Source organism: Urocampus carinirostris, chromosome 19, assembly GCF_059441175.1.
Source record: "Urocampus carinirostris isolate Australia breed hairy pipefish chromosome 19, RoL_Ucar_1.0, whole genome shotgun sequence".
Classification (NCBI taxonomy): domain Eukaryota; kingdom Metazoa; phylum Chordata; class Actinopteri; order Syngnathiformes; family Syngnathidae; genus Urocampus; species Urocampus carinirostris.
This window is the reverse complement of record NC_142367.1, coordinates 24,132,009-24,154,934: the sequence shown is the minus strand read 5'-3', so window position 1 is coordinate 24,154,934 and position 22,926 is coordinate 24,132,009. Positions and strand designations below refer to the sequence as shown.

General features: G+C 40.4%; 1 protein-coding gene across 2 annotated transcripts in view; it reads right to left on the bottom strand.

Moving 5' to 3' along the window:
• dnmbp (dynamin binding protein) overlaps positions 1 to 20,022 on the bottom strand; it is a 108,516-nt gene extending 88,494 nt beyond the window's left edge. For both annotated transcript variants that reach the window (XM_088324201.1, XM_088324202.1), the window contains exons 1-3: positions 19,754 to 20,022; positions 2,757 to 2,911; positions 1,100 to 1,222 (exon numbers count right to left, since the gene is read on the bottom strand). In XM_088324201.1, the coding sequence (XP_088180327.1) occupies positions 1,100 to 1,222; positions 2,757 to 2,901 (268 nt within the window). In that variant the 5' untranslated portion in view covers positions 2,902 to 2,911; positions 19,754 to 20,022. The remainder of the gene's footprint in view (positions 1 to 1,099; positions 1,223 to 2,756; positions 2,912 to 19,753) is intronic.
• Positions 20,023 to 22,926: the final 2,904 nt, after the last annotated feature.

Below are 22,926 nucleotides of genomic sequence, written 5' to 3'. Positions count from 1 at the left end.
CGTTGTAGCGAGCCGATGCAGCCGCAGCCAACAGAGGGCGCCGCCGACCACTTTTTAAGTCTTAGGAATGACTCGGCCGGGGCGCGAACCACCGACCTCCGGCCGATGTAAAATGATGCACAAAATGACTTAAAGGAAGGGGGGAAAGAGCCAGAAAAATACCAAAATGAAAAAGTAGTGAAAAGCTGAGAAAAAAAAGAAACAAAAAGAAGAGCAAAAAGGAAAAATTCAGAAAAAAAATCCAGTAAAAAAGAAAAGAAAGAAACAAAGGAAAAAAAGTAAATAGAGGACAAAAAGAAAAAAGTAACAGCTCGGAAAAAATAAACACAATGAGATTTTGTTTAAAGGAATTTTAAAAACATGGGAAAAAAAACAGGGAAAAAGAAGAAAAAGTTTGTCTCATCTCATCAGCTGCACCGCTTATCCTCATTAGGGTCGCGGGGGGGCTGGAGCCCATCCCAGCAATCATCGGGCAGTGGGCAGGGGACACCCTGAACTGGTTGCCAGCCAATCGCAGGGCACACGGGGACAGACAACTCATTCGCTCATTCCCACCTAGGGACAATTTTGACCGGCCGAGTCACCTGAAATGCATGTTTTTGGAACGTGGGAGGAAACCGGAGTGCCCGGAGGAAACCCACGCAAGCACGGGGAGAACATACAAACTCCGCACAGGAAGTCTGGAGCTGGATAAAAAAGTTTGTGTTGCATTCAAATCATTTCCAATGGTATCAAGTCAATCTTGTTGCCAACATTGTACTTCCACTAAAAAAAATGTGATTAAGTACAGTTCTGTATCGTGCAACCGACTCAATAAGCCCCCAGAAATGTTAATATTATGCGACAAAATATATGAGGAAATCAAAAGAAATGGATATCTTGTGAAAGAATTGTAAGAACAAACGACATTTGTAGGCCATCGTACATGAGTCAATTCATTCAAAAGAGAAAAATCATTTTGCATTGCCGGAAACTCAGCAAAATGTCACGTTTTGGACATTTTTGCTAATGACTTAGTTGCCACACTTGGGATTGCCGTTGCTCACTGTTGTTTCAAGCACACCATAAAACAATTTCCTGAAATAATCCCATTTCCTACCTTTCATGAGGGGAAGACAGCCCGCTTTCCCGGAGCTGAAATCGTTGACGCACACCAAGAGTTGGTCTCCTGGTTTGGACCTGGGGATGAGAACTTCTTCCACGAAGGAGCTCGGAAACTGACCTGGAAACAGGGGGAAAACCTAGCTTCCTCAGTCTTCGTGATCTTTAGTCATTCTCCTTCTATTTTAAGCTAGTTCACGTCGAAAAATCCCCCTGCCCTTGAAAAGCTAGAAGCTCCGCCTAGGGCAGGGGTGTCAAACTCATTTGAACTCGGGGGGCCACACCATAGAACAGACATTCTGTCGGGGGCCGGACGAGTAGATTCAAGAGAAAGAAAAAGAGAGAGAAAGAAATAAAAGAAAGAGGGAGGGAAAAGGAGAGAGGGCGGGACAAAGAAAGAAAAAGAGGGAGAGAGCTTGAGAAACAAAAGATAAAAAGTCGTGAGAGAGGGGGGAAAGAAAGGGAGCGGAAGAAAGAAATCCAAAGAGAAATATAAAAGACAGAAGGAGAGAAAAGAGAAAAGAAAGCGAGAAGGGTATGAAGAGAGAAGAGAGAAAAGGAAAAGAGAAAGTTAGAGCAAAAGGGATTAAAATACAGAGAGAGAAAGACAAAGAGCAACAAAGGAAGAGAAAAAGAGACACAGAGAGTGAAAGAGACAGAGAGTGGGAGAAAGAGGTGGAAGAGAGAGAAAGGGGTGGAAGAGAGAGAAAGAGAGCAAGAAAGAGAGAGAGAAAGAGAAAGAGAAAGAAAAAGAGAAAGAGAAAGAGAAAGAGAAAGAGAAAGAAAGAGAGAGAGAGAAAGCGAAAGAGAAACAAAGAGAGAGAGAGAAATAAATACAAGTAGAGTGTCTTTGTTTGAAGCACCTGGCTTTGGCAACATCAAGTTGACATATTTCAACCTGCAGCTTGTTTTTCTCTTGCGCTTCTCTGCGTGTTGTCTCGCGGGCCAGATTCAATCCCTAAGCGACCCTGATCTGGCCCGCGAGCCACCTGTTTGGCACCTGTAGCCTAGGGCAACTCTTAGTGAGTCCCGCTACGCTTTGGGTTAAAGGATTGGGCTAAGGAACCTGTAGTAATGCCCGCGTTACCCAGGTAGGGCTGTCGCCGCTATTGGTGTGTGAGTGTGGGTGCGGATGGGTAAGTGTGAAGTACATTGTAAAGCGCTTTGGGAGCTCTTCAGTGACTTGAAAAGCGCTATAGAAATGCAGACCATTCTGCATTTAGCATCTTGATTATCCTCAAAACGTTTGGAGGCTGACTCCCTATTGGTGTGTGAGTGTGTGTGTGTGTGAATGGGTAAGTGTGAAGTACATTGTAAAGCGCTTTGGGAGCTCTTCATTGACTTGAAAAGCGCTATAGAAATGCAGACCATTTACCATTTAGCATCTTGATTATCCTCAAAACGTTTGGAGGCTGATTCCCTATTGGTGTGTGAGTGTGTGTGCGGGTGGGTAAGTGTGAAGCACATTGTAAAGCGCTTTGGGAGCTCTTCAATGACTTGAAAAGCGCTATATGAATGCAGACTATTTACCATAGATTATCATTATACGGTATTTTGACCATTTTCGTTTAGCGGGTCGGATGTAAAAAAAACTTGCGGGACCCCTCTGGCCCGCGGGCGGTAGTTTGCCCACCCCTGGTTGACGGCAACCTTACCGGTGACGCCATCTTTGTTGCCCAGCAACCAGAACTCATCCACCACGCCGAGTACTTCAATGACATCTCCGGCGAAAAGGGGAAGCTCCTCGGAAACGCTCGGGAGGAATTCGAAGACGGCGCGAACCAGCGACCCGGCTTCCATTACTCATAGCCTGCAAGACAGGAAGGAACTCGTGGGGCTATTTTGAAGAACATCCGCGTGCAGAAATGCGATCCTCGAGACGGAATTGAGAAAAACAATGGAGCACAAATAGGAATATAGCCAATTTTCCGCTTTATAAGGAACACTGGATATAAGGCGCAGTCCCCAAAACTTTCTAAGGTACATAGGATTAGCGAGTATCGCTGATTAAAGTTGCAATACACTGTTTGGAACGGGAATCAAACCCGGTTCACGGTAATGTGGGCACCGACATTTTACCAGGAAACCACCAGTGGTACGGATGACATATGATGAGGGATTCATGGCTTAATATGTATGGTTGGTTGGTTTCCTTGACCACTTGGATTCTCGGGGCACCATTTCCTGTGGTGTGTCCTGGGCAAGTACAGCCTGGTGGTGTCCTGCGGTATAGCCCCTTATTTTGTTAGTACGAATTGCAACTTATCCAGCTGAGCCTGGAGGCAATTTTGGAGAGGACATCATTGGGCGTCGCCCCAAAATATACGCAGAGACGAGATATGGCGGAAAGGGAACGCCCTTTATTCAGCATACGTTCAGCAACATTTCCCGCCCCGACTCGGCTCAGTCAACATCTTGGTATTTCTTGTATCAACATTGTTTCATAACATCCAGATGTTTGTTATCAAGCTGACTTGCAGTTAATCCACAACAGCAAAAGGCTAGGGTGGGAAAATAGATGGCTTTCACGTAGATTGTAATATCCGTGACGTTACAGCCGAAAATGAAAGCAAAACAACACACTGCGCTGGTCAGAAAACCGAGGAAAATAAAATTGTGTTTGCTGCTAGTTGGATGTTGAAAGGTCGTCCATTTTTCGTGTTTGGGTGCCAGAATCGGAGAAAAATCATTTGTGATCGCAAATAAAAGAATGAAAGCATCCCGGCAGACACAACTGATCAAAGAAGAAGAAGAGAGTTGTGGTCAAATACATCCATCCATCCATTAGCGCTACCGCTTATCCTCAGTAGGGTCGCGGGGGCACTGGAGCCCATCCCAGCTATCTCTGGGCAGTGGGCAGGGGACACCCTGAACTGATTGCCAGCCAATTGCAGGGCACAAGGGGACAGACAACTCACTCGCTCAGTCACACCTAGGGACAATTTGAACCGGCCAATTCACCTGAAATGCATGTTTTTGGGATGTGGGAGGAAACCCACGCAAGCACGGGGAGAACATACAAACTCCGCACAGGAAGGCCGGTAGCTGGATTTGAACCCACGCAGGAGGTTCCCACGACCTCAGAACTGTGCCGCACACGCGCTAACCACTGCGCCGCCGTGCTGCCTTAGTCAAATCCAAAAAAGCGAAAAGATTGGACCGAGGCGATCATCAAAAAATGATGGGGTTTGCGGCGCACACTTCACATCAGGAAAGAAAGAAAATTTAAACTTTTATAAATTGTAGTTATCGAGCCGATATTACTTATCAGATTGGCAAAATATGAAATATTATAAAATAATAATAATAAATTCGCACCGGGTTATAAGGCCAATTTCTGGTAACTTTGGGTTTTTTAGGTGCGCCTTATAGTCCAGAAATTATGGTAAAAGACGAGCTGGCAAATGGCATCAGAGCCACTGTTTAATCGGCAAAATATAATAAAATAATAATAATAAATTCGCACCGGGTTATAAGGCCAATTTCTGGCCACTTTGGGGTTTTTAGGTGCGCCTATAGTCCAGGAATTATGGTAGCTGGCAAATGGCATCAGAGCCACTGTTTAATCGGCAAAATATAAAATATAATAAAATAATAATAATAAATTCGCACCGGGTTATAAGGCCAATTTCTGGCCACTTTGGGGTTTTTAGGTGCGCCTATAGTCCAGGAATTATGGTAGCTGGCAAATGGCATCAGAGCCACTGTTTAAATCCAGGTGGAAATCTCTAATGGGAAATGAGAGAAGAGCTTCCCGTGGAATCAATGAAGCCTCTGTTAGCAGTAATGGAGTAGAGAGAATGGAGAGGGAAAAGCCTTCAGGATCCAATAAGTGCTAACCTCACTGGGGGATCGGGTTCTCCTGGCGGTGCTTCGAAAATAGAACCAGATGTGAGCAGGTAAAGTGAAAACAGTTTTGTTCGGGTGGAGGTTTTAAGACAACAAAGAATATTTTAACGCGGCGAGAACTCAAAACTTGTTTTAGATGCCCCCTAGTGGCTACTTAAAAAGGGGGAAACCTCCATAACACTCAATTTTGGGGACCCATAGATATCTGCTGGGAGCAATGTTCCCTGTAATTTTCCTTACGGGTCTGAGCGTTCACACAAAGTCGGTGAGCGACGCTTGAAACGACAGTGAGCAACGGCAATCCCAAGTGTGGCAACTAAGTCATTGTCAAACGTGTCCAAAACTTGACATCACGTTACATTTTGCGGAGTTTCCGGCAATGCAAAATGATTTTTCTCTTTTGAATGAATTGACTCATGTACGATGGCCTACAAACGTCATTTGTTTTTACAATTCTTCCACAAGATTTCCATTTCTTTTTATTTCCTGATATATTTTGTCGCATAATATTAACATTTTTGGGGGCTTATTGAGTCGGTCTTAAAATACAGAACTGTACTTAATCACATTTTTTTGTTGAAGTACAATGTTGGCAACAAGATTGACTTGATACCATTGGAAATGATTTGAATGCAACACAAACCTTTTCTTATTTTTCCCTGTTTTTTTCTATTTTTATCAAATTCCTTTAAAAAAAATCTCTGTTTATTTTTTCCGAGCGGTTACTTTTTTCTTACATTTCTTTTTCTTTTTTCTAGACTTTTCCTTCTTTTATTCTCTTCCTTTTGTTTCTTTTTTTCTCAGCTTTTCACTACTTTTTCATTTTGGTATTTTTTTTTCTTTTCTGTTCTATTCTCCCCTTCCTTAAAGTCATTTTGTGCACAATTTTACATCATATTTGGTCATGTTGGGATTAAAGAAGCAAAAACAACCTGAAGAGCCGTTTAGGGCCCGAAAGAGCCGAATCCTTTTAGTGAGCCGAGCCAAATAAGCCGGTTCTCGACAAACTCTACTAACTTTACTCAACTTCGTTCTACTTCGATTAGACTTCAAAATACCGCATTTAGGACACAGCGTCAGGGGTACACGTGTATTTTCACCTTCATGCACTGTAACTTTGACTTAATTGGCTTCTTTATTAGCAATTTCGAGCCCTGATTTTTGTGAGCTGGCAAGATTTTTCTTGTGCGCAGCTTAGAGGGAACACTGGTTGGGACCCATAGATTTTTGAGCATGCGAGTCCCCGGGACCCATCACTTTTCACAGGTAAAATGAACACCGGTCCCCGACACAAATCAGTTTTGCTGCAGCCGCCTTCTGTCGGCTAATCCGCCGATCTGCATGCGGCCGGACAAGCTCCTTATTGTTATTTATGGGCGGAGCTTGTGTGTCTCGCCGTTGCCTGGTGACGTTTTTTAACGCACGGGCCGAAAAAAAAAAAACATGACGGCAACGGGTCGGGCGCCATGGCGACGCGCTTACCTTGCCAGACATTCGGAGTCCTGGTTAGCAGTTTTTAAAGCAGGGTTACAACCAGCGTTCCCTCTAAGCTGCACACGTGCACTAGAAAATCTAGCCAGCCAGCGCAATGTTCCCTCTAAGCTGCGTGTGTGAGTTTTTTGAGAACCGGCTTCCTCGGCTCACGAAAAGGAACCGGCTCTTTCGGGTCCTAAACGGCTTTTCAGGTTGTTTTTGCTTCTTTCATCCCAACATGAAATGAGGGCTCAAAATTACTAATTAAGAAGCGATTTAAGCCAAAGTTACAGTGCATGAAGGTCAAAATACACGGGTTCCCCTGAGGTTGTGTCCTAAATGCGGTATTTTGAAGTCGAGTCGATGTAGAACGAAGTTGAGTAAAGTTAGTAGTGTTTGTCGAGAACCGGCTTCTTCGGCTCGGCTCACTCAAAGGAACCGGCTCTTTTGGGTCCTAAGCGACTCTTCAGGTTGTTTTTGCTTCTTTAAACCCAACATGACCAAATATGATGTAAGATGATGCACAAAAGGACTTAAAGGAAGGGGGGAATAGAACAAAAAAGAAAAAAATACCAAAATTAAAAAGTAGTGAAAATCTTAGAAGAACAAAAGAAACAAAAGTAAGAGAAAAAAGAAGGAAAAAAATCAAATAAGAAAAAGAAAAGAAAGAAACAAAGAAGAAAAAGGAAATAGAGTACAAAAAGAAAAAAGTAACAGCTCGGAAAAAATAAACACATTTTTTTAAAGGATTTTTTTTTTTTAAAGTAGAAAAAAAACCACGGAAAAAAGAAGAAAAAGTTTGTGTTGCATTCAAATCATTTCCAATTATATCAAGTCAATCTTGTTGCCAACATTGTACTTCCACTCAAAAATGGGATTAAGTACAGTTCTGTATCTTACAACCAAAAATGTTAATATTATGCGACAAAATCTATCAGGAAATAAAAAGAAATGGAAATCTTGTGAAAGAATTGTAAGAAAAAACAACATTTGTAGGCAATCGTACATGAGTCAATTGATTCAAAAGATAAAAATCATTTTGCATTGCCGGAAACTCAGAAAAATGTAACTTGATGTCAAGTTTTGGACATGATTGACAATGACTTAGTTGCCACACTTGGGATTACCGTTGCTCACTGTCGTTTCAAGCACTGCTCACCCACTTTGTGTGAACGCTCGGACCCGTAAGGAAAATAACAGCATTGGACCACTATGTTTGGATTTCAAGGCAAAAAAAAAAAAGACAAGACAATCCAGCAAACTTGGCACGATGACTTTGTTATGAACATCGAAAGTTAGTCTATATAACGGGCGTGTCCCCACCAAGGACCTGATAACGGGATGAACTTCGCACCTTTTAAAATCCTTGGAGGAAACATTTCAAAACTAGCACAGTGACGTGAGCAGGGTTGGTCATAATTGGAATTGGAGTAATCCAAAAGTCATTGAAAGTAATCAAGTTAAAGTAACCTTACCCAATCCTGCAGGGGACACAAGGACAGACAACTCGCTCACTCACTCCCAACTAGGGACAATTTGGACTGGCAAATGAACCTGACATGTTTTTGGAATGTGGGAGGAAACCGGAGTGCCCGGAGGAAACCCACGCAAGCACGGGGAGAACATGCAAACTCCACACAGGAAGGTTCAATCTCATGACTTCAGAACTGTGCCCGTATAGTTTAAATAAAAAAATAAAAAACAAATGTGAGGAAAATGAACGTAAGGGAGGCTCATCAAAATGGGTAACAGCCGGCCGCTTTTTAGCACTTGTTTACGGTTGCACTAAGCCACTGGTGTCAAATAGGCGGCCCGCGGGCCGGATCAGGCCTGCTAGGGGATGGGATCCGGCCCGCGAGACAACGCTCAGAGAAGCGCAAGAGAAAGAGAGCTGTAGGTTGAAATAGGTCCATTTGATGTTGCCAAAGCCAGGTGCCTCTCACAAACACTGCACTTGTATTTTTCTCTCTCACTAATCTCTTTCTCTCTCTCTTCCTCAATTTTTCTCTCCCTCTATCTCTTTCACTCCCTCTGTCTCATTTTTGTCTCTTTCTCTCCATGTCTTTTTACCTTCTTTTGCTATTTTTTCCTTTACTCTTTTTCTCTTTCTCTCTTCCTTTCCCCTTGTGTCTTTCCCCTTTCTCTCTTCTCTCCTCTTTTTCTATCTTTCTATTTCTCTTTGGATTTCATTCTTTCTTTCTCTCCCCCCTCTCTCACTATTTCTGTTTTTATCTCTTGTTTCTCATGCTCTCTCGATCTCCCTCTCTTCCTCCATTTCTCTCACTCTCTCTTTCACTCCCCCTGTCTCTTTTTCTCTTTCTTTGTTCCTTTTTGTCTCTTCCTCTCTGTCTTTTTACCTTCTTTTGCTCTCTCTTCTTTATTCCTTTACTCTCTTTTTCTCTCTCTCTTGCTTTCCTCCTCTGTCTTTCCCCTTTCTCTCTTCTCTCCTCTTTTTCTCTCTTTCTATTTGGATTTCATTATTTTTCTTTCTTTCCCCCCCTCTCTCACTATTTCTGTTTTTATCTATTGTTTCTCATGCTCTCTCTCTCTCCCTCTCTTTCTCTCTGTGTCTCTCTTTCTCTCCATATTTCTTTATCTCTCTCTTTCACTCCCTCTGTCTCTTTTTCTCTTTCTTTGTTCTTTTTTGTCTCATTCTCTCTCTGTCTTTTTACTTTCTTTTGCGCTCTCTTCATTTTTCCTTTACTCTCTTTCTCTTATGCTTTCCCCCTTCTGTCTTCCTCTTTCTCTATTCTCTCCTCTTTTTCTCTCTTTCCATTTCTCTTTGGATTTCATTCTTTCTCTTTCTTTCCCCCTCTCTCACTTTCTGTTTTTATCTCTTGCTTCTCATGCTCTCTCTCTCTCTCCCTCTATCTCTCTGTCTTTCTTTATCCCACCCTCTTTACCTTTCTCTCCCTATCTTTCTCTCTTTTTCTTTCTTTCTCTCTAATCTACTAAACCGCCCCCTGAAAGAATGTTTGTTCTATCGCGTGGCCCCCGAGCTTAAATAAGTTTGACACCCCCGCACTAAGCCATAGAACAACATCTAGCAGTCAAAGAATACACACGGTCACTTTAAGGAGTGATGACCATTATATGTAGGTAACAATGCAGACAATTCATCTCAGATTTTGTGCACCAACGGGGACGCTTCTGGAGAGGGCTGGATATGTTTTGGTCCCGGTTTTTGACTGCTCTCTCATTCAAACTCCCGAGTCAGCCAAAAACACAGTACCCAAACAGTCGGACGGCGTTGGATCATTCTGGATATGAAAGCAACAAAAGAAGGGCAGGATCATCTCAACACGTCCAAACATCCCACTATCCTTTCTATCACCGACAAGAGCTCGAGCTTCCACTAGATTTCCATCTCTTTCCTGCAGAGCACTCATAACACCATCCATCCACATCAATGGCGCCCTTCTTCTCGGTCTCCTTCCATTGACTCCTGCTCTGTAGATCTTCTTCAACATCAGCTCTTCATCCATCCTCTCCATGTGTCCCAACCAACCGAGTACTCTCTTATCCGCACCCTCAGTTCCACTACTACTCCAGTTCTGTCTCTCACAATTTCGTTTCTCAATCTATCCGATCTCGTCACTCCTAACATACTCCTCAAACGCTTCTGCTCAAAAACATTGAATTTCCTTCTCAAATCTGCGTTCAGGTTCCGAGTCTCTGCACCGTACAACACTTTTTGTAAAGTATTTCTCGCGCACCGGTCGTACTGCAAACACCTCTTCCTTTCCTGAAACCACTCTGCTCCTCCGTCACCACCTCATCCGATCTTCCTCTCACTCTCTTGATCAAGACTCTTCCATACAGCTTACCACACAGGCAACAAACTGATACCTTTTTTTTAAATTCAATCTTTTATTTTTATTATTTTTATATTTTATCTATTTTGTCTATTTTATCTATTTTAATTCGTCTCTTTTTTTAATTTTTATTTTATTTTATTTTTTAAATTGTATTTATTTTTTATTTTATTTTATTTTATTTATTTCATTTATTTCATTTATTTCATTTATTTCATTTATTTCATTTATTTCATTTATTTCATTTTTTTTCATTTATTTCATGGCTGTGGTATATATATATATCTATTTTGTCTATTTTATCTATTTTAATTCGTTTGATTTTTTTATTCTTATTTTATTTTTATTTTGTTTTTTAAATTGTATTTATTTTTTTATTTCATTTATTTTATTTTATTTCATTTATTTCATGGCTGTGGTATATATAGCTGTGGTATATATATATATATATATATATATATATATATATATATATATATTTTTTTTTTTTTTGTCTATTTTATCTATTTCATCTATTTTAATTCGTTTAGTTTTTTTATTTTCATTTTATTTTATTTTTTAAATTGTATTTATTTTTATTTTTTTTTATTTTTTTATTTCTTTTATTTCATTTATTTCATGGCTGTGGTATATATAGCTGTGGTATATATATATATATTTTTTTTTTATTTTTTATTTTTTTTTTTTTTTGTCTATTTTATCTATTTTAATTCGTTTGATTTTTTTATTTTTATTTCATTTTTATTTTATTTTTAAATTGTATTTGGTTCATTTAGTTCATTAATTTCATTTTATTTCATTCATTTCATGGCTGTGGTATATATATATATATATATATATATATATATTTTTTGTCTATTTTATCTATTTTGTTTAATTTTTTCATCCTTATTTTATTTTTATTTTATTTTTTTAAATTGTATTTATTTTTTTGTTTCATTTATTTTATTTTATTTCATTTATTTCATTTTATTCATATTTTTAGAATTAAATTCTGCAAATCCTGATCTTTGACTTAGACGAGTAGAGGCATGCTGCTAATTTCATTGGAGAATGCTGATCCTTATATCTTATTTTCTTGGTCCAAACTCAAAATATAATTTAAGATTTCTGCAAAGCTCATTCCCCCCCAAAAAATCTATTTTAGAATACAAGCTCAAATTAAAAAAAAAAGGTTTATCTGATGCACAGGCGCAGTGGTTAGCGCGTGTGCGGCACAGTTCTGAGGCCACGAGATCGAACCTCCTGTGTGGAGTTTGCATGTTCTCCCCGTGCTGGCGTGGGTTTCCTCCCACATTCCAAAAACATGCATGTCAGGTGGATTGGCCGGTCCAAATTGTCCCTAGGTGGGAATGAGCGAGTGATCGAAGATAGATGGAATGGGCTCCAGCACCCCCGCGACCCTACTGAGGATAAGCGGTGCAGATAATGGTTCCATGGATGGATGGTTTATCTGATGACCAAAATAATCATGAGTGCCAGCCCAAAAAGCAACTTTTCTCCCACCATGATGAATCATTCAGTTGGAAATAACAGCTAAAGGACGCGTCAGGGAGACTCCAAGGACGTAGGAGGAAATTCTGGGTGCGCCCCACGGAAAGAAACGACTTTTTACACAGAGCTCCGTCAAACAGTTGAAGAAACGTCATCGCATTCCACGGGAGACTGCCAGAATCTTGCAAGACCCTCCCAGTGTTCATTTGAGCTGTGAAAAGCGATGGGTCCCGGGGACTCGCATCTCAAAAATCTATGGGTCCCAACAGAGATCTATGGCTCCCCAAAATTTAGTCTTATCCAGGTTGAAATTGTAAATCTCCGACAAATATATAATATAAATCCATATATTCATTCAGTTTTATGCAACACAGTTTATTGGTAATACAAATCAATTATCACTTCAGATTTTTCAGTTCACAATATTGTACATTATACAAAATAATATCGCTGAAATAATTATATTAATTTATATTTTCATTCAGTTTTAATCATCACAGTTTATTGGTAATACAAATCAATTATCACTTCAGATTTTTCAGTTCACAATATTGTACACTATACAAAATAATATTGCTGAAATATTAATCTATATATTGATGTAGTTTTAATCGTCACAGTTAATTGGGAATACAAAGCTATAAGTTATCACTTCTGAATTTGCAGTTCATATATTCTTTGTGGTTTGCTGTCCCGCCACCGTTGTAATGCTTTCTCATGGTCTAATCCATTATCATCCTCCTCATAGCATCACCAGGAATATAATTAAGTCCATTTTGGCAGAAAAGTCCTTTTCTTGCTAGTATTCTTTTATTTTCTTTCGTCGAATCGTTCACTTTAACACGCGTGTTTTCCTTGCCTCCGCAATCTTCTGAAGAATTTCTCCGCAGTTTTTTCAATCCAGAATCAATGCCGTTGTTATCACTTTCTGCATTATGTTTCAACTTATTACGGTGACCGAAGAAATTACTAATTTTGTGTTGATTTTCACCTTCCCTCGACGACAAGCACCACAACCATGACGCCATCTCGAAGCAACGAGATCTCGTTTGCAGAGATCAGCGCGAGACCAAAACAACAATGGCGGATCTGCCTGACGAAAGGTTTGGAGTGCGGTAAATCTTTTTAAAAAAAAAAAAAGTAATCGGGTAATAATGACAATTTCGTGTCAAAAAGGTTGCGTCCCAGGGACGCACGTTGATTTGACACGATGCGTCCCCAGCAAAAATGATGCGTCTAGGACGCAGGGACGCGGGCAAGCCAGAACACTGCCCTCCTCCTCTTCTTCTCCCCAGCACGTGTTGCATATAAACGACATGCACATTGAAGGGGAAGGACTAATTTGCATAAACAGGAGAAGCGCTCGGATGTTTGGGCTTCCATTGCCTCAGAAACGGGGCCTTCCTGGAGAAGTGGCCCCCCGATAAAACATGGCGGAGGCCCTAATGCTTTGCATATGAGCTATTATGCAACTCATCTTCGCGTCGGGTGGGCGGGGGTGATCATAGGAAGACGGGCGGAGAATCGATGCAGCCGGGAGGAGAAAATAGATCGCAGCTTAGTTCTGTTTTGCAGGGCTTGTAAACTTTGTCCGTGACCAAATTCGAGCACAAGGACGTTCAAAGCCGTTTTTTTTCCATTACCATTAAAAATCTGGTGTGAATCATGTATTTTGCACTCTCAAAAATACATCTGTAATTTATGTATGCCAAGTCAAGACAAGTCAAGTCATGTTTATGTGTGACGCCCTTACACAAAGAGTCTCAAAGGGCTGCACAGATTATTGCAAACCACTGACTATTATGACACCATCCCCTGATCTAAAACCTACATGAGGGCAAGGAAAAACTCAAAAACCTAAAGTCAAGTCATGTTTATTTGTGACGCCCTTAATCACAAAGAGTCTCAAAGGGCTGCTCAGACCACAGATGATTGCAAACCACTGACTATTATGACACCATCCCCTGATCTAAAACCTACATGAGGGCAAGGAAAAGCTCAAAAACCTCAAGTCATGTTTATTTGTGATCCCTAATCATAAGGAGTCTCAAAGGGCTGCACAGACCAGATAATTACAAACCACAGACTATTATGACACCGTCCCCTGGTCTAAAACCTACATGAGGACAAGGAAAAACTCAAAAACCTCAAGTCAAGTCATGTTTATTTGTGACGCCCTTGATCACAAAGAGTCTCAAAGGGCTGCACAGATTATTGCAAACCACTGACTATTATGACACCATCCCCTGATCTAAAACCTACATGAGGGCAAGTAAAAACTCAAAAACCTCAAGTCAAGTCATGTTTATTTGTGACGCCCTTGATCACAAAGAGTCTCAAAGGGCTGCTCAGACCACAGATGATTGCAAACCACTGACTATTATCACACCATCCCCTGATCTAAAACCGACATGAGGGCAAATAATACACGGATATTGTCAACATAAAATCTAGGTTATTCATATGCTATAGCAGGGGTTAGGAACCTTTTTGACCCAAAGACCCATAAAAGCAAAAAATGTTTTAAAAAGAAATTGAGAGAGCCACATCCTATATTTTCAGACAAAATTGAAAAAACTGCCAAACACGCTCTCTAGACAAAAGCTAATTCTTGAGCACATTTGATTTCACTGTGTGTCATTTGATGATTTCATCAAATGTATGAAATAATAATAATAATGCCAAATCCCGTGTCCCAAATCGATGTAAATATGCCCTTTACATTTTGTCTTCCACCTTCAGTTAAGAGTGTTGAGGCCATTTTTTTTCCATGAAATTTGTCCTTAATAACGGTTTCAAAACAATGTGCATGCAAAGTTCTTTTGTAAAAATGTCACAAATGACTGCAAACAATAAGCATATCGTCCTATTCCCTTTCGGTGTAGACTGCACTGAGCGAGAGAAGGAAGTGCCTTGCGTTGTGTGCAGGGATCCGCCCACCTGTACTGCTCACCCAATCAAAGTCAGCGTTTTTATTTATCAGTTGAAATGGTTTCTTATCAAACTTCTGCATGAAGTGTCTTCGGCTTTCTATGGACCAAAATCGGGATGAAATCACTTGACTTTGGAACGCCACATAGAGATGTGCAATACAGTGGGACCTCGCTACTTGGCGGTTCCACGTTCACGGGTCTAAAAGAAAAATAATAATAAAATAAAAGAATACAAATAAAAAATAAAAATAAAAAATAAAAAATAAAAAACTGTGCCGCACACGCGCTAACCACTGCGCCGCTGTGCTGCCCGCCTGTTAAATCGTGGCGTATTTTCAAACGACTTGTAAAAAACTATTACCACAATTAATAGACTACAATTGAAGACTTAAATTGCAATAAGTCAGTAAAACTAGTCCATATAGTGACGTTTTCCAAAATTCTGAAGGCAGTAAAAGGCTTGACCACCTAGCAAGCAAATTGCTCATCTCATCTCATTAGCTGCACCGCTTATCCTCAGTAGGGTTACGGGGGTGCTGGAGCCCATCCCAGAATCACCAAGCAGTGGGCAGGGGACACCCTGAACTGGTTGCCAGCCAATCGCAGGGCACACAGGGACAGACAACTCGCTCGCTCATTCACACCTAGGGACAATTTGGACCGGCCAATCCACCTAAAATGCATGTTTTTGGAATGTGGGAGGAAACCGGAGTGCCCGGAGGAAACCCACGCAAGCACGGGGAGAACATGCAAACTCTGACAAGCTTGCTTACAGTTGGTAAACAACTGACGGCTGATTCACACCTAGGGACAATTTGGACCGGCCAATTCACCTGAAATGCATGTTTTTGGAATGTGGGAGGAAACCAGAGTGCCCGGAGCAAACCCACGCAAGTACGGGGAGAACATACAAACTCCCCACAGGAAGTCCGGTAGCTGGATTTGAACCCATGACCTCAGAACTGTGCCGCACACGTGCTAACCACTGCCACTGTCTTTGGAAAGTGTGAGGAAACCGGAATGCCCGGAGGAAACCCACGCAAGCACGGGGAGAACATACAAACTCCGCACAGGAAGTCCAGTAGCTGGATTTGAACCGACACAGGAGGTTCCCAAGACCTTACAACTGTGCTGCACACGCGCTAACCACTGCGCCGCCGTGCTGCTGTAAACGTGAAATTATTGAAGTTGAACCTAGAAACCAGCTCCACCAACAGCAAGGAAGAAGACCTTTTCCCAAACACATGAATCACATTAGGGAATGCAGTCTTGACATACCGTAAATTCCGGACTATAAGCCCCTACTTTTTTCCTAAACGTTCAACCCTGCGGCTTATTCAGTGATGCGGCCAATTTATGTCATTTTTCTAACGGCCGGCATCAGCGCTCGAGTACAAAAGGTAAGATTTAGACCGCTGGAATATATGCGCCGAGGAAGACTGCAACTTCTTAGCTTGTGCACAAATTAAATTAGCGTAAACTCATCATGCAAATTGCAAAAAGAAAGGCACATGACGCAGCTTTCAAGCTAAACGCAATCGAGCAGTCCGATAAAGAAGGAAACCGAGCTACTGCACGTAAACTTTACTTTGCGAGCGTGTTGCTAGCGTGTTTATGAATAAGGGAGCGTGGGACGACGTCTATATGACAAAGTCTCTTTCCCATACTGAAGGAAGACGACTTTGATGACGTCAGTTATAAGGAGGAAGATGGGGACGGTTTACCGTGATTTCTACATGTTCGGTATGTTTACTGTGTTGCGAGCGTGTTGCTAGTAGCGTTTTGCTACCCTTCACAGGCACGGTTTGGGATGAAAGTTATAATATTGTTATTAAAGCTTTGAAAACTCTCTCGATGTACCGTCTTTCTTAGTAAATATGTGTAACCATGTAAAATATGTATTTGCAACTGTATATTTTTGTAATGTATTTATTTTAGACTTATTCTGATGTGTTTTCCACAGGCGAATCAAAAAGAAGGGGCGAAAACAACGGGGTCTGACGGGAAGTGCAGTAAAGGTGAGACGTGTTTGTGGACGCAGCGGACAATAGTGGATATATATTTTTCCAACCCTTATCTTTGGAAATATACATTTTTTTTCCCTTGGATTATTTTCAACGGGACCCGGACTCTGCCGGTCTGCATCAAACCTTAACTACCTGTATCATTTTCCGTTCATTTTTACGGCTGTGGATTTTGGACTGTGTACTTTATATTCAGTTACAATCGCGGGACTCAAAGTCGGGTTTGGGTTAATTTTTGTGTTACATGTTGTAATGTGGGCGTATGCGGCTTATATACAGGTGCGGCTTGTGTAAGTAAAAAAGCGGTTATCCTCTTAAAATGTGGTGGGTGCGGCTTATAATCAGGAGCGCTCTATAGTCCGGAATTTACGGTAACTGTTTTACGTCCTCCTCAAAAGTCAGCCTGTCTAAAAAGAAAGCAAGAAGTTCGAATGCTTTCAATCCCCACAAAATATCCATTTATAGCCTTTGATTACCTTGTCCAACTGCAAGTAATGACAGGTTGACGCAGGATTTATAGAAACGTGTAAAGCCCATAGAAAAGAACTTTAATTTCATGCATCTCGAGTTGGTTGGTGTGGTTGAATAATTTAAACCTGGCACTAAATACTGCAGGCTGACAACTCCACAGAACTAAACCGTATAAACAAGAGTTAGGTTTAGCCGGTGTTTGAAAAAACGTCTGCCCGGCGTACAACTTACAAAGAGTCTCCGCCCGGGTGGCCGACCACTTTTTCAAAAAAAAAAGAAAAAAAACGAAGGATTATTTCTCAAATCAAACGTTTGCTTTATTCCGATTTCGAAATCTTCGTTCGGTTTGGAAATTTCAATTCGTTTGGCGATTTGCATACTCGACAGCCAATCAGAAGCCTGCGTCGAATAACTTCCGGTCTTTCCCGAGCGTTATAAGATCATTTTCTTAAGTAGACGCGCAGAGAACACAAGAAAAATGAAGAAGTGGTTCGGAATCGAGCCAAAACCTCAGCCTAGAAGAAATATTCAAAAGAAGCTAACATAATTTATGACGCTACAAAACGTAAACGTACATTAAGAGCATCGTGGAAAGAGGAGTACACGTGGCTTGTAGCAGGCAGCTTTTCAGAGTTGTCTGCCCTGGTGTCCACTAACTTTTTGTCCTGAGTTTCAGACACTGGTTTAGAGTTTTAAACCCTGAACCTCACAGGTAAAAGGGCAATTGTGCGCACAATAACTTTTGAAGAAAAATATATATTTCTTGTCATTTTGGAGCAGTTATCGGACTGTGAGAGCTTCATGCCCCAAGTATAGTACCAAGTGAGAGACAGCTTAAGGAATAATAAGTCATTAGTAGCTCAGTTCAGTTACCGTATTTTTTGCACTAAAAGCCTTTATTTTTTTCAAAAGCAGCGCGCCTTATGTATGGATCAATATTAAGTCGCAAAGTCTCGCAACTAAGGCAAGCAGCCGCCGACTCGATTTTCCCCCGAAGGTAAAGTAGTACGCGGTGTATGCTGGGATTGACATACCGGCGTTTCATTTCCTAACCAATGTGTCAATCATCATTCGAATCAGTCACTATTGGCTAAAGTTAATCGGAGGTAAAGGGGGCGGATCCTTTTTATCATTCACAGGCTCGCATAGGCTAAAGGGGCGAAACAAAGCCTGCAATTGGCCGAAAAAGATGAATGTGAATCACGCGTTGGTTGGGTTGCACTACGGCATAGAGAAAACATTTTTTACTAGTCTATATTTGTAAATATTTGACTCTCCTGGATTTACTACACTCACGGTTGTAAGAAGACCATGGTTACGTATCATTATTGAACGTGATGGCTGCAAGAGAACTTAGGTGAGCTATGCGGCTTTATATTTTCCCGGTTTCTTGTTTTAGAACGATCTTGATGTTTCTGTGATTTTTAAACCAAATTCAATTCAAAGTGTTTATTGTCATATGCACAGTAAAGAGCCCCGTTTCCCTGCACAATAAAATTCTGTCCGGTTTGCTGCCTGCGTTTCCTGTCCGGTATCGTTCCCGTCTATTTTTGTCCTGTTTATTATTATCGCCAGTTTTCGTTCTTGTCTAGTTTGTCCTGTTTAATTTCGATATCCTGTTTTGATATCAACCCTATCTGTCCCGTCCTGTCCGGTATCGACCCCATTTGTCCCAGTGTTTAATATCGGTTCCCAGTTTCGTTCCCGTCTAGTTTGACCTGTTTGATTTCGATATCCTGTTTTGATATCAATCCTGTCTTCCCATTGTTTAATATCGGTTTCCAGTTTTGTTCCCGTATAGTTTGTCCTGTTTGATTTCGATATCCTGTTTTGATATCAAATCTGTCTTTCCCATTGTTCAATCCTGTCCGTCTTGATCGGGCCCGCAATCAAATGATGACTCACAACACGTGGTAAGCTTTCTCTCCTGGCTTTGATGTCTTTGATCTCCGGCAAAACGAACATCAAATGCGACAGAAACAAAATGAAAACCAATCAAAACAGCTTGCCAACATCATTTTTGCCGTTCCATGCATTCCGTTACGCCCCGAGCCTGCACAAAATTAAGTCATTTTATTCATATTTAGTTTCTTTTGTCTTTTAGTCATACCTAAGACTTATAACATTGGTAAAATGGCGGCGCCCTCTGTTGGCTGCATCGGCTCGCTACAACGGGTCAGGTGTATCGACATTTCGTTCTGTGTACATTGTTACAAAGAATGACAATACAAAGGAAATTATTATTATTATTATTATATTTGGTGTTGGAGTAATCCAAAAGTAATTGAAAGTAATCCAGTTAAAGTAACCCTACCCAACCCTGATTATACACTACAATATCTTTTTTACTATATTCTTTTTATTCCTTTAAATCTATTATTTGATCATTATTGAGTGTTCACGTGTCAAATGATTTCTTGTATATATTATGTTTATGGTTTATACTGGCTGAATAAATAAATACAATACAATAGAGAAAGTGTGTATAAACAAAAAATTTCTAAAATAATCAGCGTGGCAGCGTGTGTTAATTGTACGAACCATAGGGGCATGCACGTCACATTTTGATCGAATAACGGAAAAGAAATCTTACCTAATCGAAGCAATTTCTTTTCTAGATTCCCCCCAAAAAAGGAACTTTTCCTCGGCTGCAAGATGATGTGTTGGCACTCTCCAGGCGCAACTTTAGCCACAGCACATCGCGTAGCGGTAATAAAATCCTCATAAAGCAAGGGGTTTCGCTAAGCTTTCGGAGGGGTTGTTCCTTTTCGATCAGCTGTCATGTGATAGCACGTCAGAGGAGCTTGTCTTTCTGCAAGACGAGCTTGTCTTTGAGCGTGGCTGCTCTCCTCCATGCCTCCCTTCACTTCCAAACGCAGACCACCCACTTTTTCCTAATGCCTCGCCTTAGGTGGCTCGCGTTGATGCCTGACTGAAAAGAAAGGGAAAGTGGACTTTTCCACGCAGTTTAGCGTAGCTGTCCGACGTGATGCCTGTCGGAAAGCGTCAAACCACTCGTTTTAAAAGAACGCCGTTTGAAAGGTATCCTTTTTATGAAGAGTTTAGAATCTAATTTTGTTTTATTTATAAAGACGATGTTTACGTTCATGGAGTAAGATTAAACTATGCAGGGTGAGTTTAAAAAAAAAAATACATATTATAACATTTTTTAATGCTAAACAATGCTAATGCTAATAAGCGGCTAACATTTTATATCCATTTGAAATATTCTGAATTCGATTTATAATTTTTAATTTTATGAACGATAATATCTATAAATTGATGTAGGGTATATATACTTCTGACTTATATATATATTTTTTTTTCTAAAACTGCACCATAGCAGTTCCAGACCTTAATTATCTTATTTCTTAAAGGGACAGTGTGTAATATTTAGTGGTGTAAAAAAAAAAACTTTATTCAGTATAAGCGGCTAACATTTTTTATCCATTTGAAATATTCTGAATTCGATTTATAAATTTTAATTTTATGAACAATAATATCTATGAATTGATGTAGGATATATATACTTCTGACTTATATATACAGTATAATTTTTTTCTAAAACTGCACCAGAGCAGTTCCAGACCTTAATTATCTTATTTCTTTAAAGGGACAGTGTGTAATATTTAGTGGTTCCTAGTGGTGCAAACAAAAAAACCTTTATTCAGTATAAGCGGCTAACATTTTTTTACCCATTTGAAATATTCTGAATTCGATTTATAAATTTTAATTTTATGAACGATAATATCTATAAATTGATGTAGGATATATATACTTCTGACTTATATACATAATATAATTTGAATACTAGGTAAAAGTACATGAGGTTTCATACCAATGTTATTTTTATAGATTTTCATAGAAAAATTTGAATCCATACCTAGTAGTCAGTTTTTCTGGCATCTTGCTGATAGGCTGGGCTCATTTGGTAATGTTTTTCACATTAGACAATGCATTGCCACCTAGTGGTCTACATGTGTAATTTTCCTTACAGGGAAAGCGTGTTATTTCACCACTAGATGTCGCTGTATGGTGTCGAGCAGGGATCGTCAATCAAAAATGCTGAAAGAGCCACAATGAACCGAGAAAACAAAAACACAACTATGTCTGGACCAAAACAATATTATACATAGAATAAACCTGTTAAAAGTGAGTCATTTCACATTTATGTATTTATTTATTTCGTATATGTTTAAAGCTTTTAAAAACTTGAAGAATTTGTCCTAATTATCGTACTGAAAACCACAAAATGACCAAAAACATACATATAAGCCCCTCTATTTGTTTCCATTTTCCCCCCAAAAATTCCAACAGCTCCAGGTAGCTACCAGAACAGTGCTAAAGAGCCACAAGTGGCTCCAGAGCCACAGGTTGTGGACCCTCATTGTAGTGCAAATGAGGGTCAACAAGGAATAATACAAAGTGACCATTTTGCGTAGCCATACAGCAAGATGGTGGACAATTATTTCAGCTCCCTTTTGTCACGGTTGTCATGGCGCCCAATTGGCCCTGCCCGTGTGGCGCCAGCTGCGGCTTGTTGATATCCATCTATGTTTTTGCTCCTTATTTTGAGTGCCTACCAAATTTGAAACCAATCGTTTTTATTTCAAATAAAATAGCTTTCCTTCTATTTAAGCTCAGTGCTCTCACTCTTCCTTTGTCAATCGTCAGCGAACCTCTGCCCCACAAGACGTAGATTTTGACTGGGTCCTGTTTCCTGCCTGGTATTTCCTGTCCGGTATTGTTCCTGTTTATTTTGTCCTGCTTAATATCAGTTTCCAGTTTCGTTCCCATCTAGTTTGTCCTGTTTAATTTTGATATCTTGTTTTGATATCAATCCTGTCTGCCTCGTTGTTTAATTTCGGTTTCCAGTTTCGTTCCCGTCTAGTTAGTCCGTTTTTTTCGATATCCTCTTTTGATATCAATCCTGTCCGTTCCATTTGTTCAATATCTGCTCAGGCAATTGGTATCAATCCCTTCGGCCTCCGGCTTCCTGTCATTTCCTGCAAGACGTGGGTCTTGACTCTGTCCGGTTTGCTACCTGCCTTTCCTGTCCGGTATCGTTCCCGTCTATTTTTGTCCTGTTTATTATTATCTCCAGTTTTCGTTCTCGTCTAGTTTGTCCTGTTTAATTTCGATATCCTGTTTTGATATCATTCCTCTCTGTCCCGTCCTGTCCGGTATCGACCCCATCTGTCCCGTTGTTTAATATCGGTTCCCAGTTTTGTTCCCGTCTAGTTTGTCCTGTTGGATTTCGATATCCTGTTTTGATATCAATCCTGTCTTTCCCATTGTTTGATATTGGTTTCCAGTTTCGTTCTCGTCTAGTTTGTCCTGTTTAATTTCGATATCTTGTTTTAATATCAATCCTGTCTGTCTTGTTGTTTAATATCGGTTTCCAGTTTTGTTCCCGCATAGTTTGTCCTGTTTGATTTCGATATCCTGTTTTGATATCAATCCTGTCTTTCCCATTGTTTGATATTGGTTTCCAGTTTCGTTCCCGTCTAGTTCGTCCTGTTTAATTTCGATATCTTGTTTTGATATCAATCCTGTCTTGTTGTTTAATATCGGTTTCCAGTTCCGTTCCCGTCTAGTTTGTCCTGTTTAATTTCGATATCCTGTTTTGATATCAATCCTGTCTTTCCCATTGTTTAATATTGGTTTCCAGTTTCGTTCCCGTCTAGTTTGTCCTGTTTAAGATCAATACCCTGTTTTGATATCCTACCTGTCTGTCCCGTTGTTTGATATCGGTTTCCAGCTTCC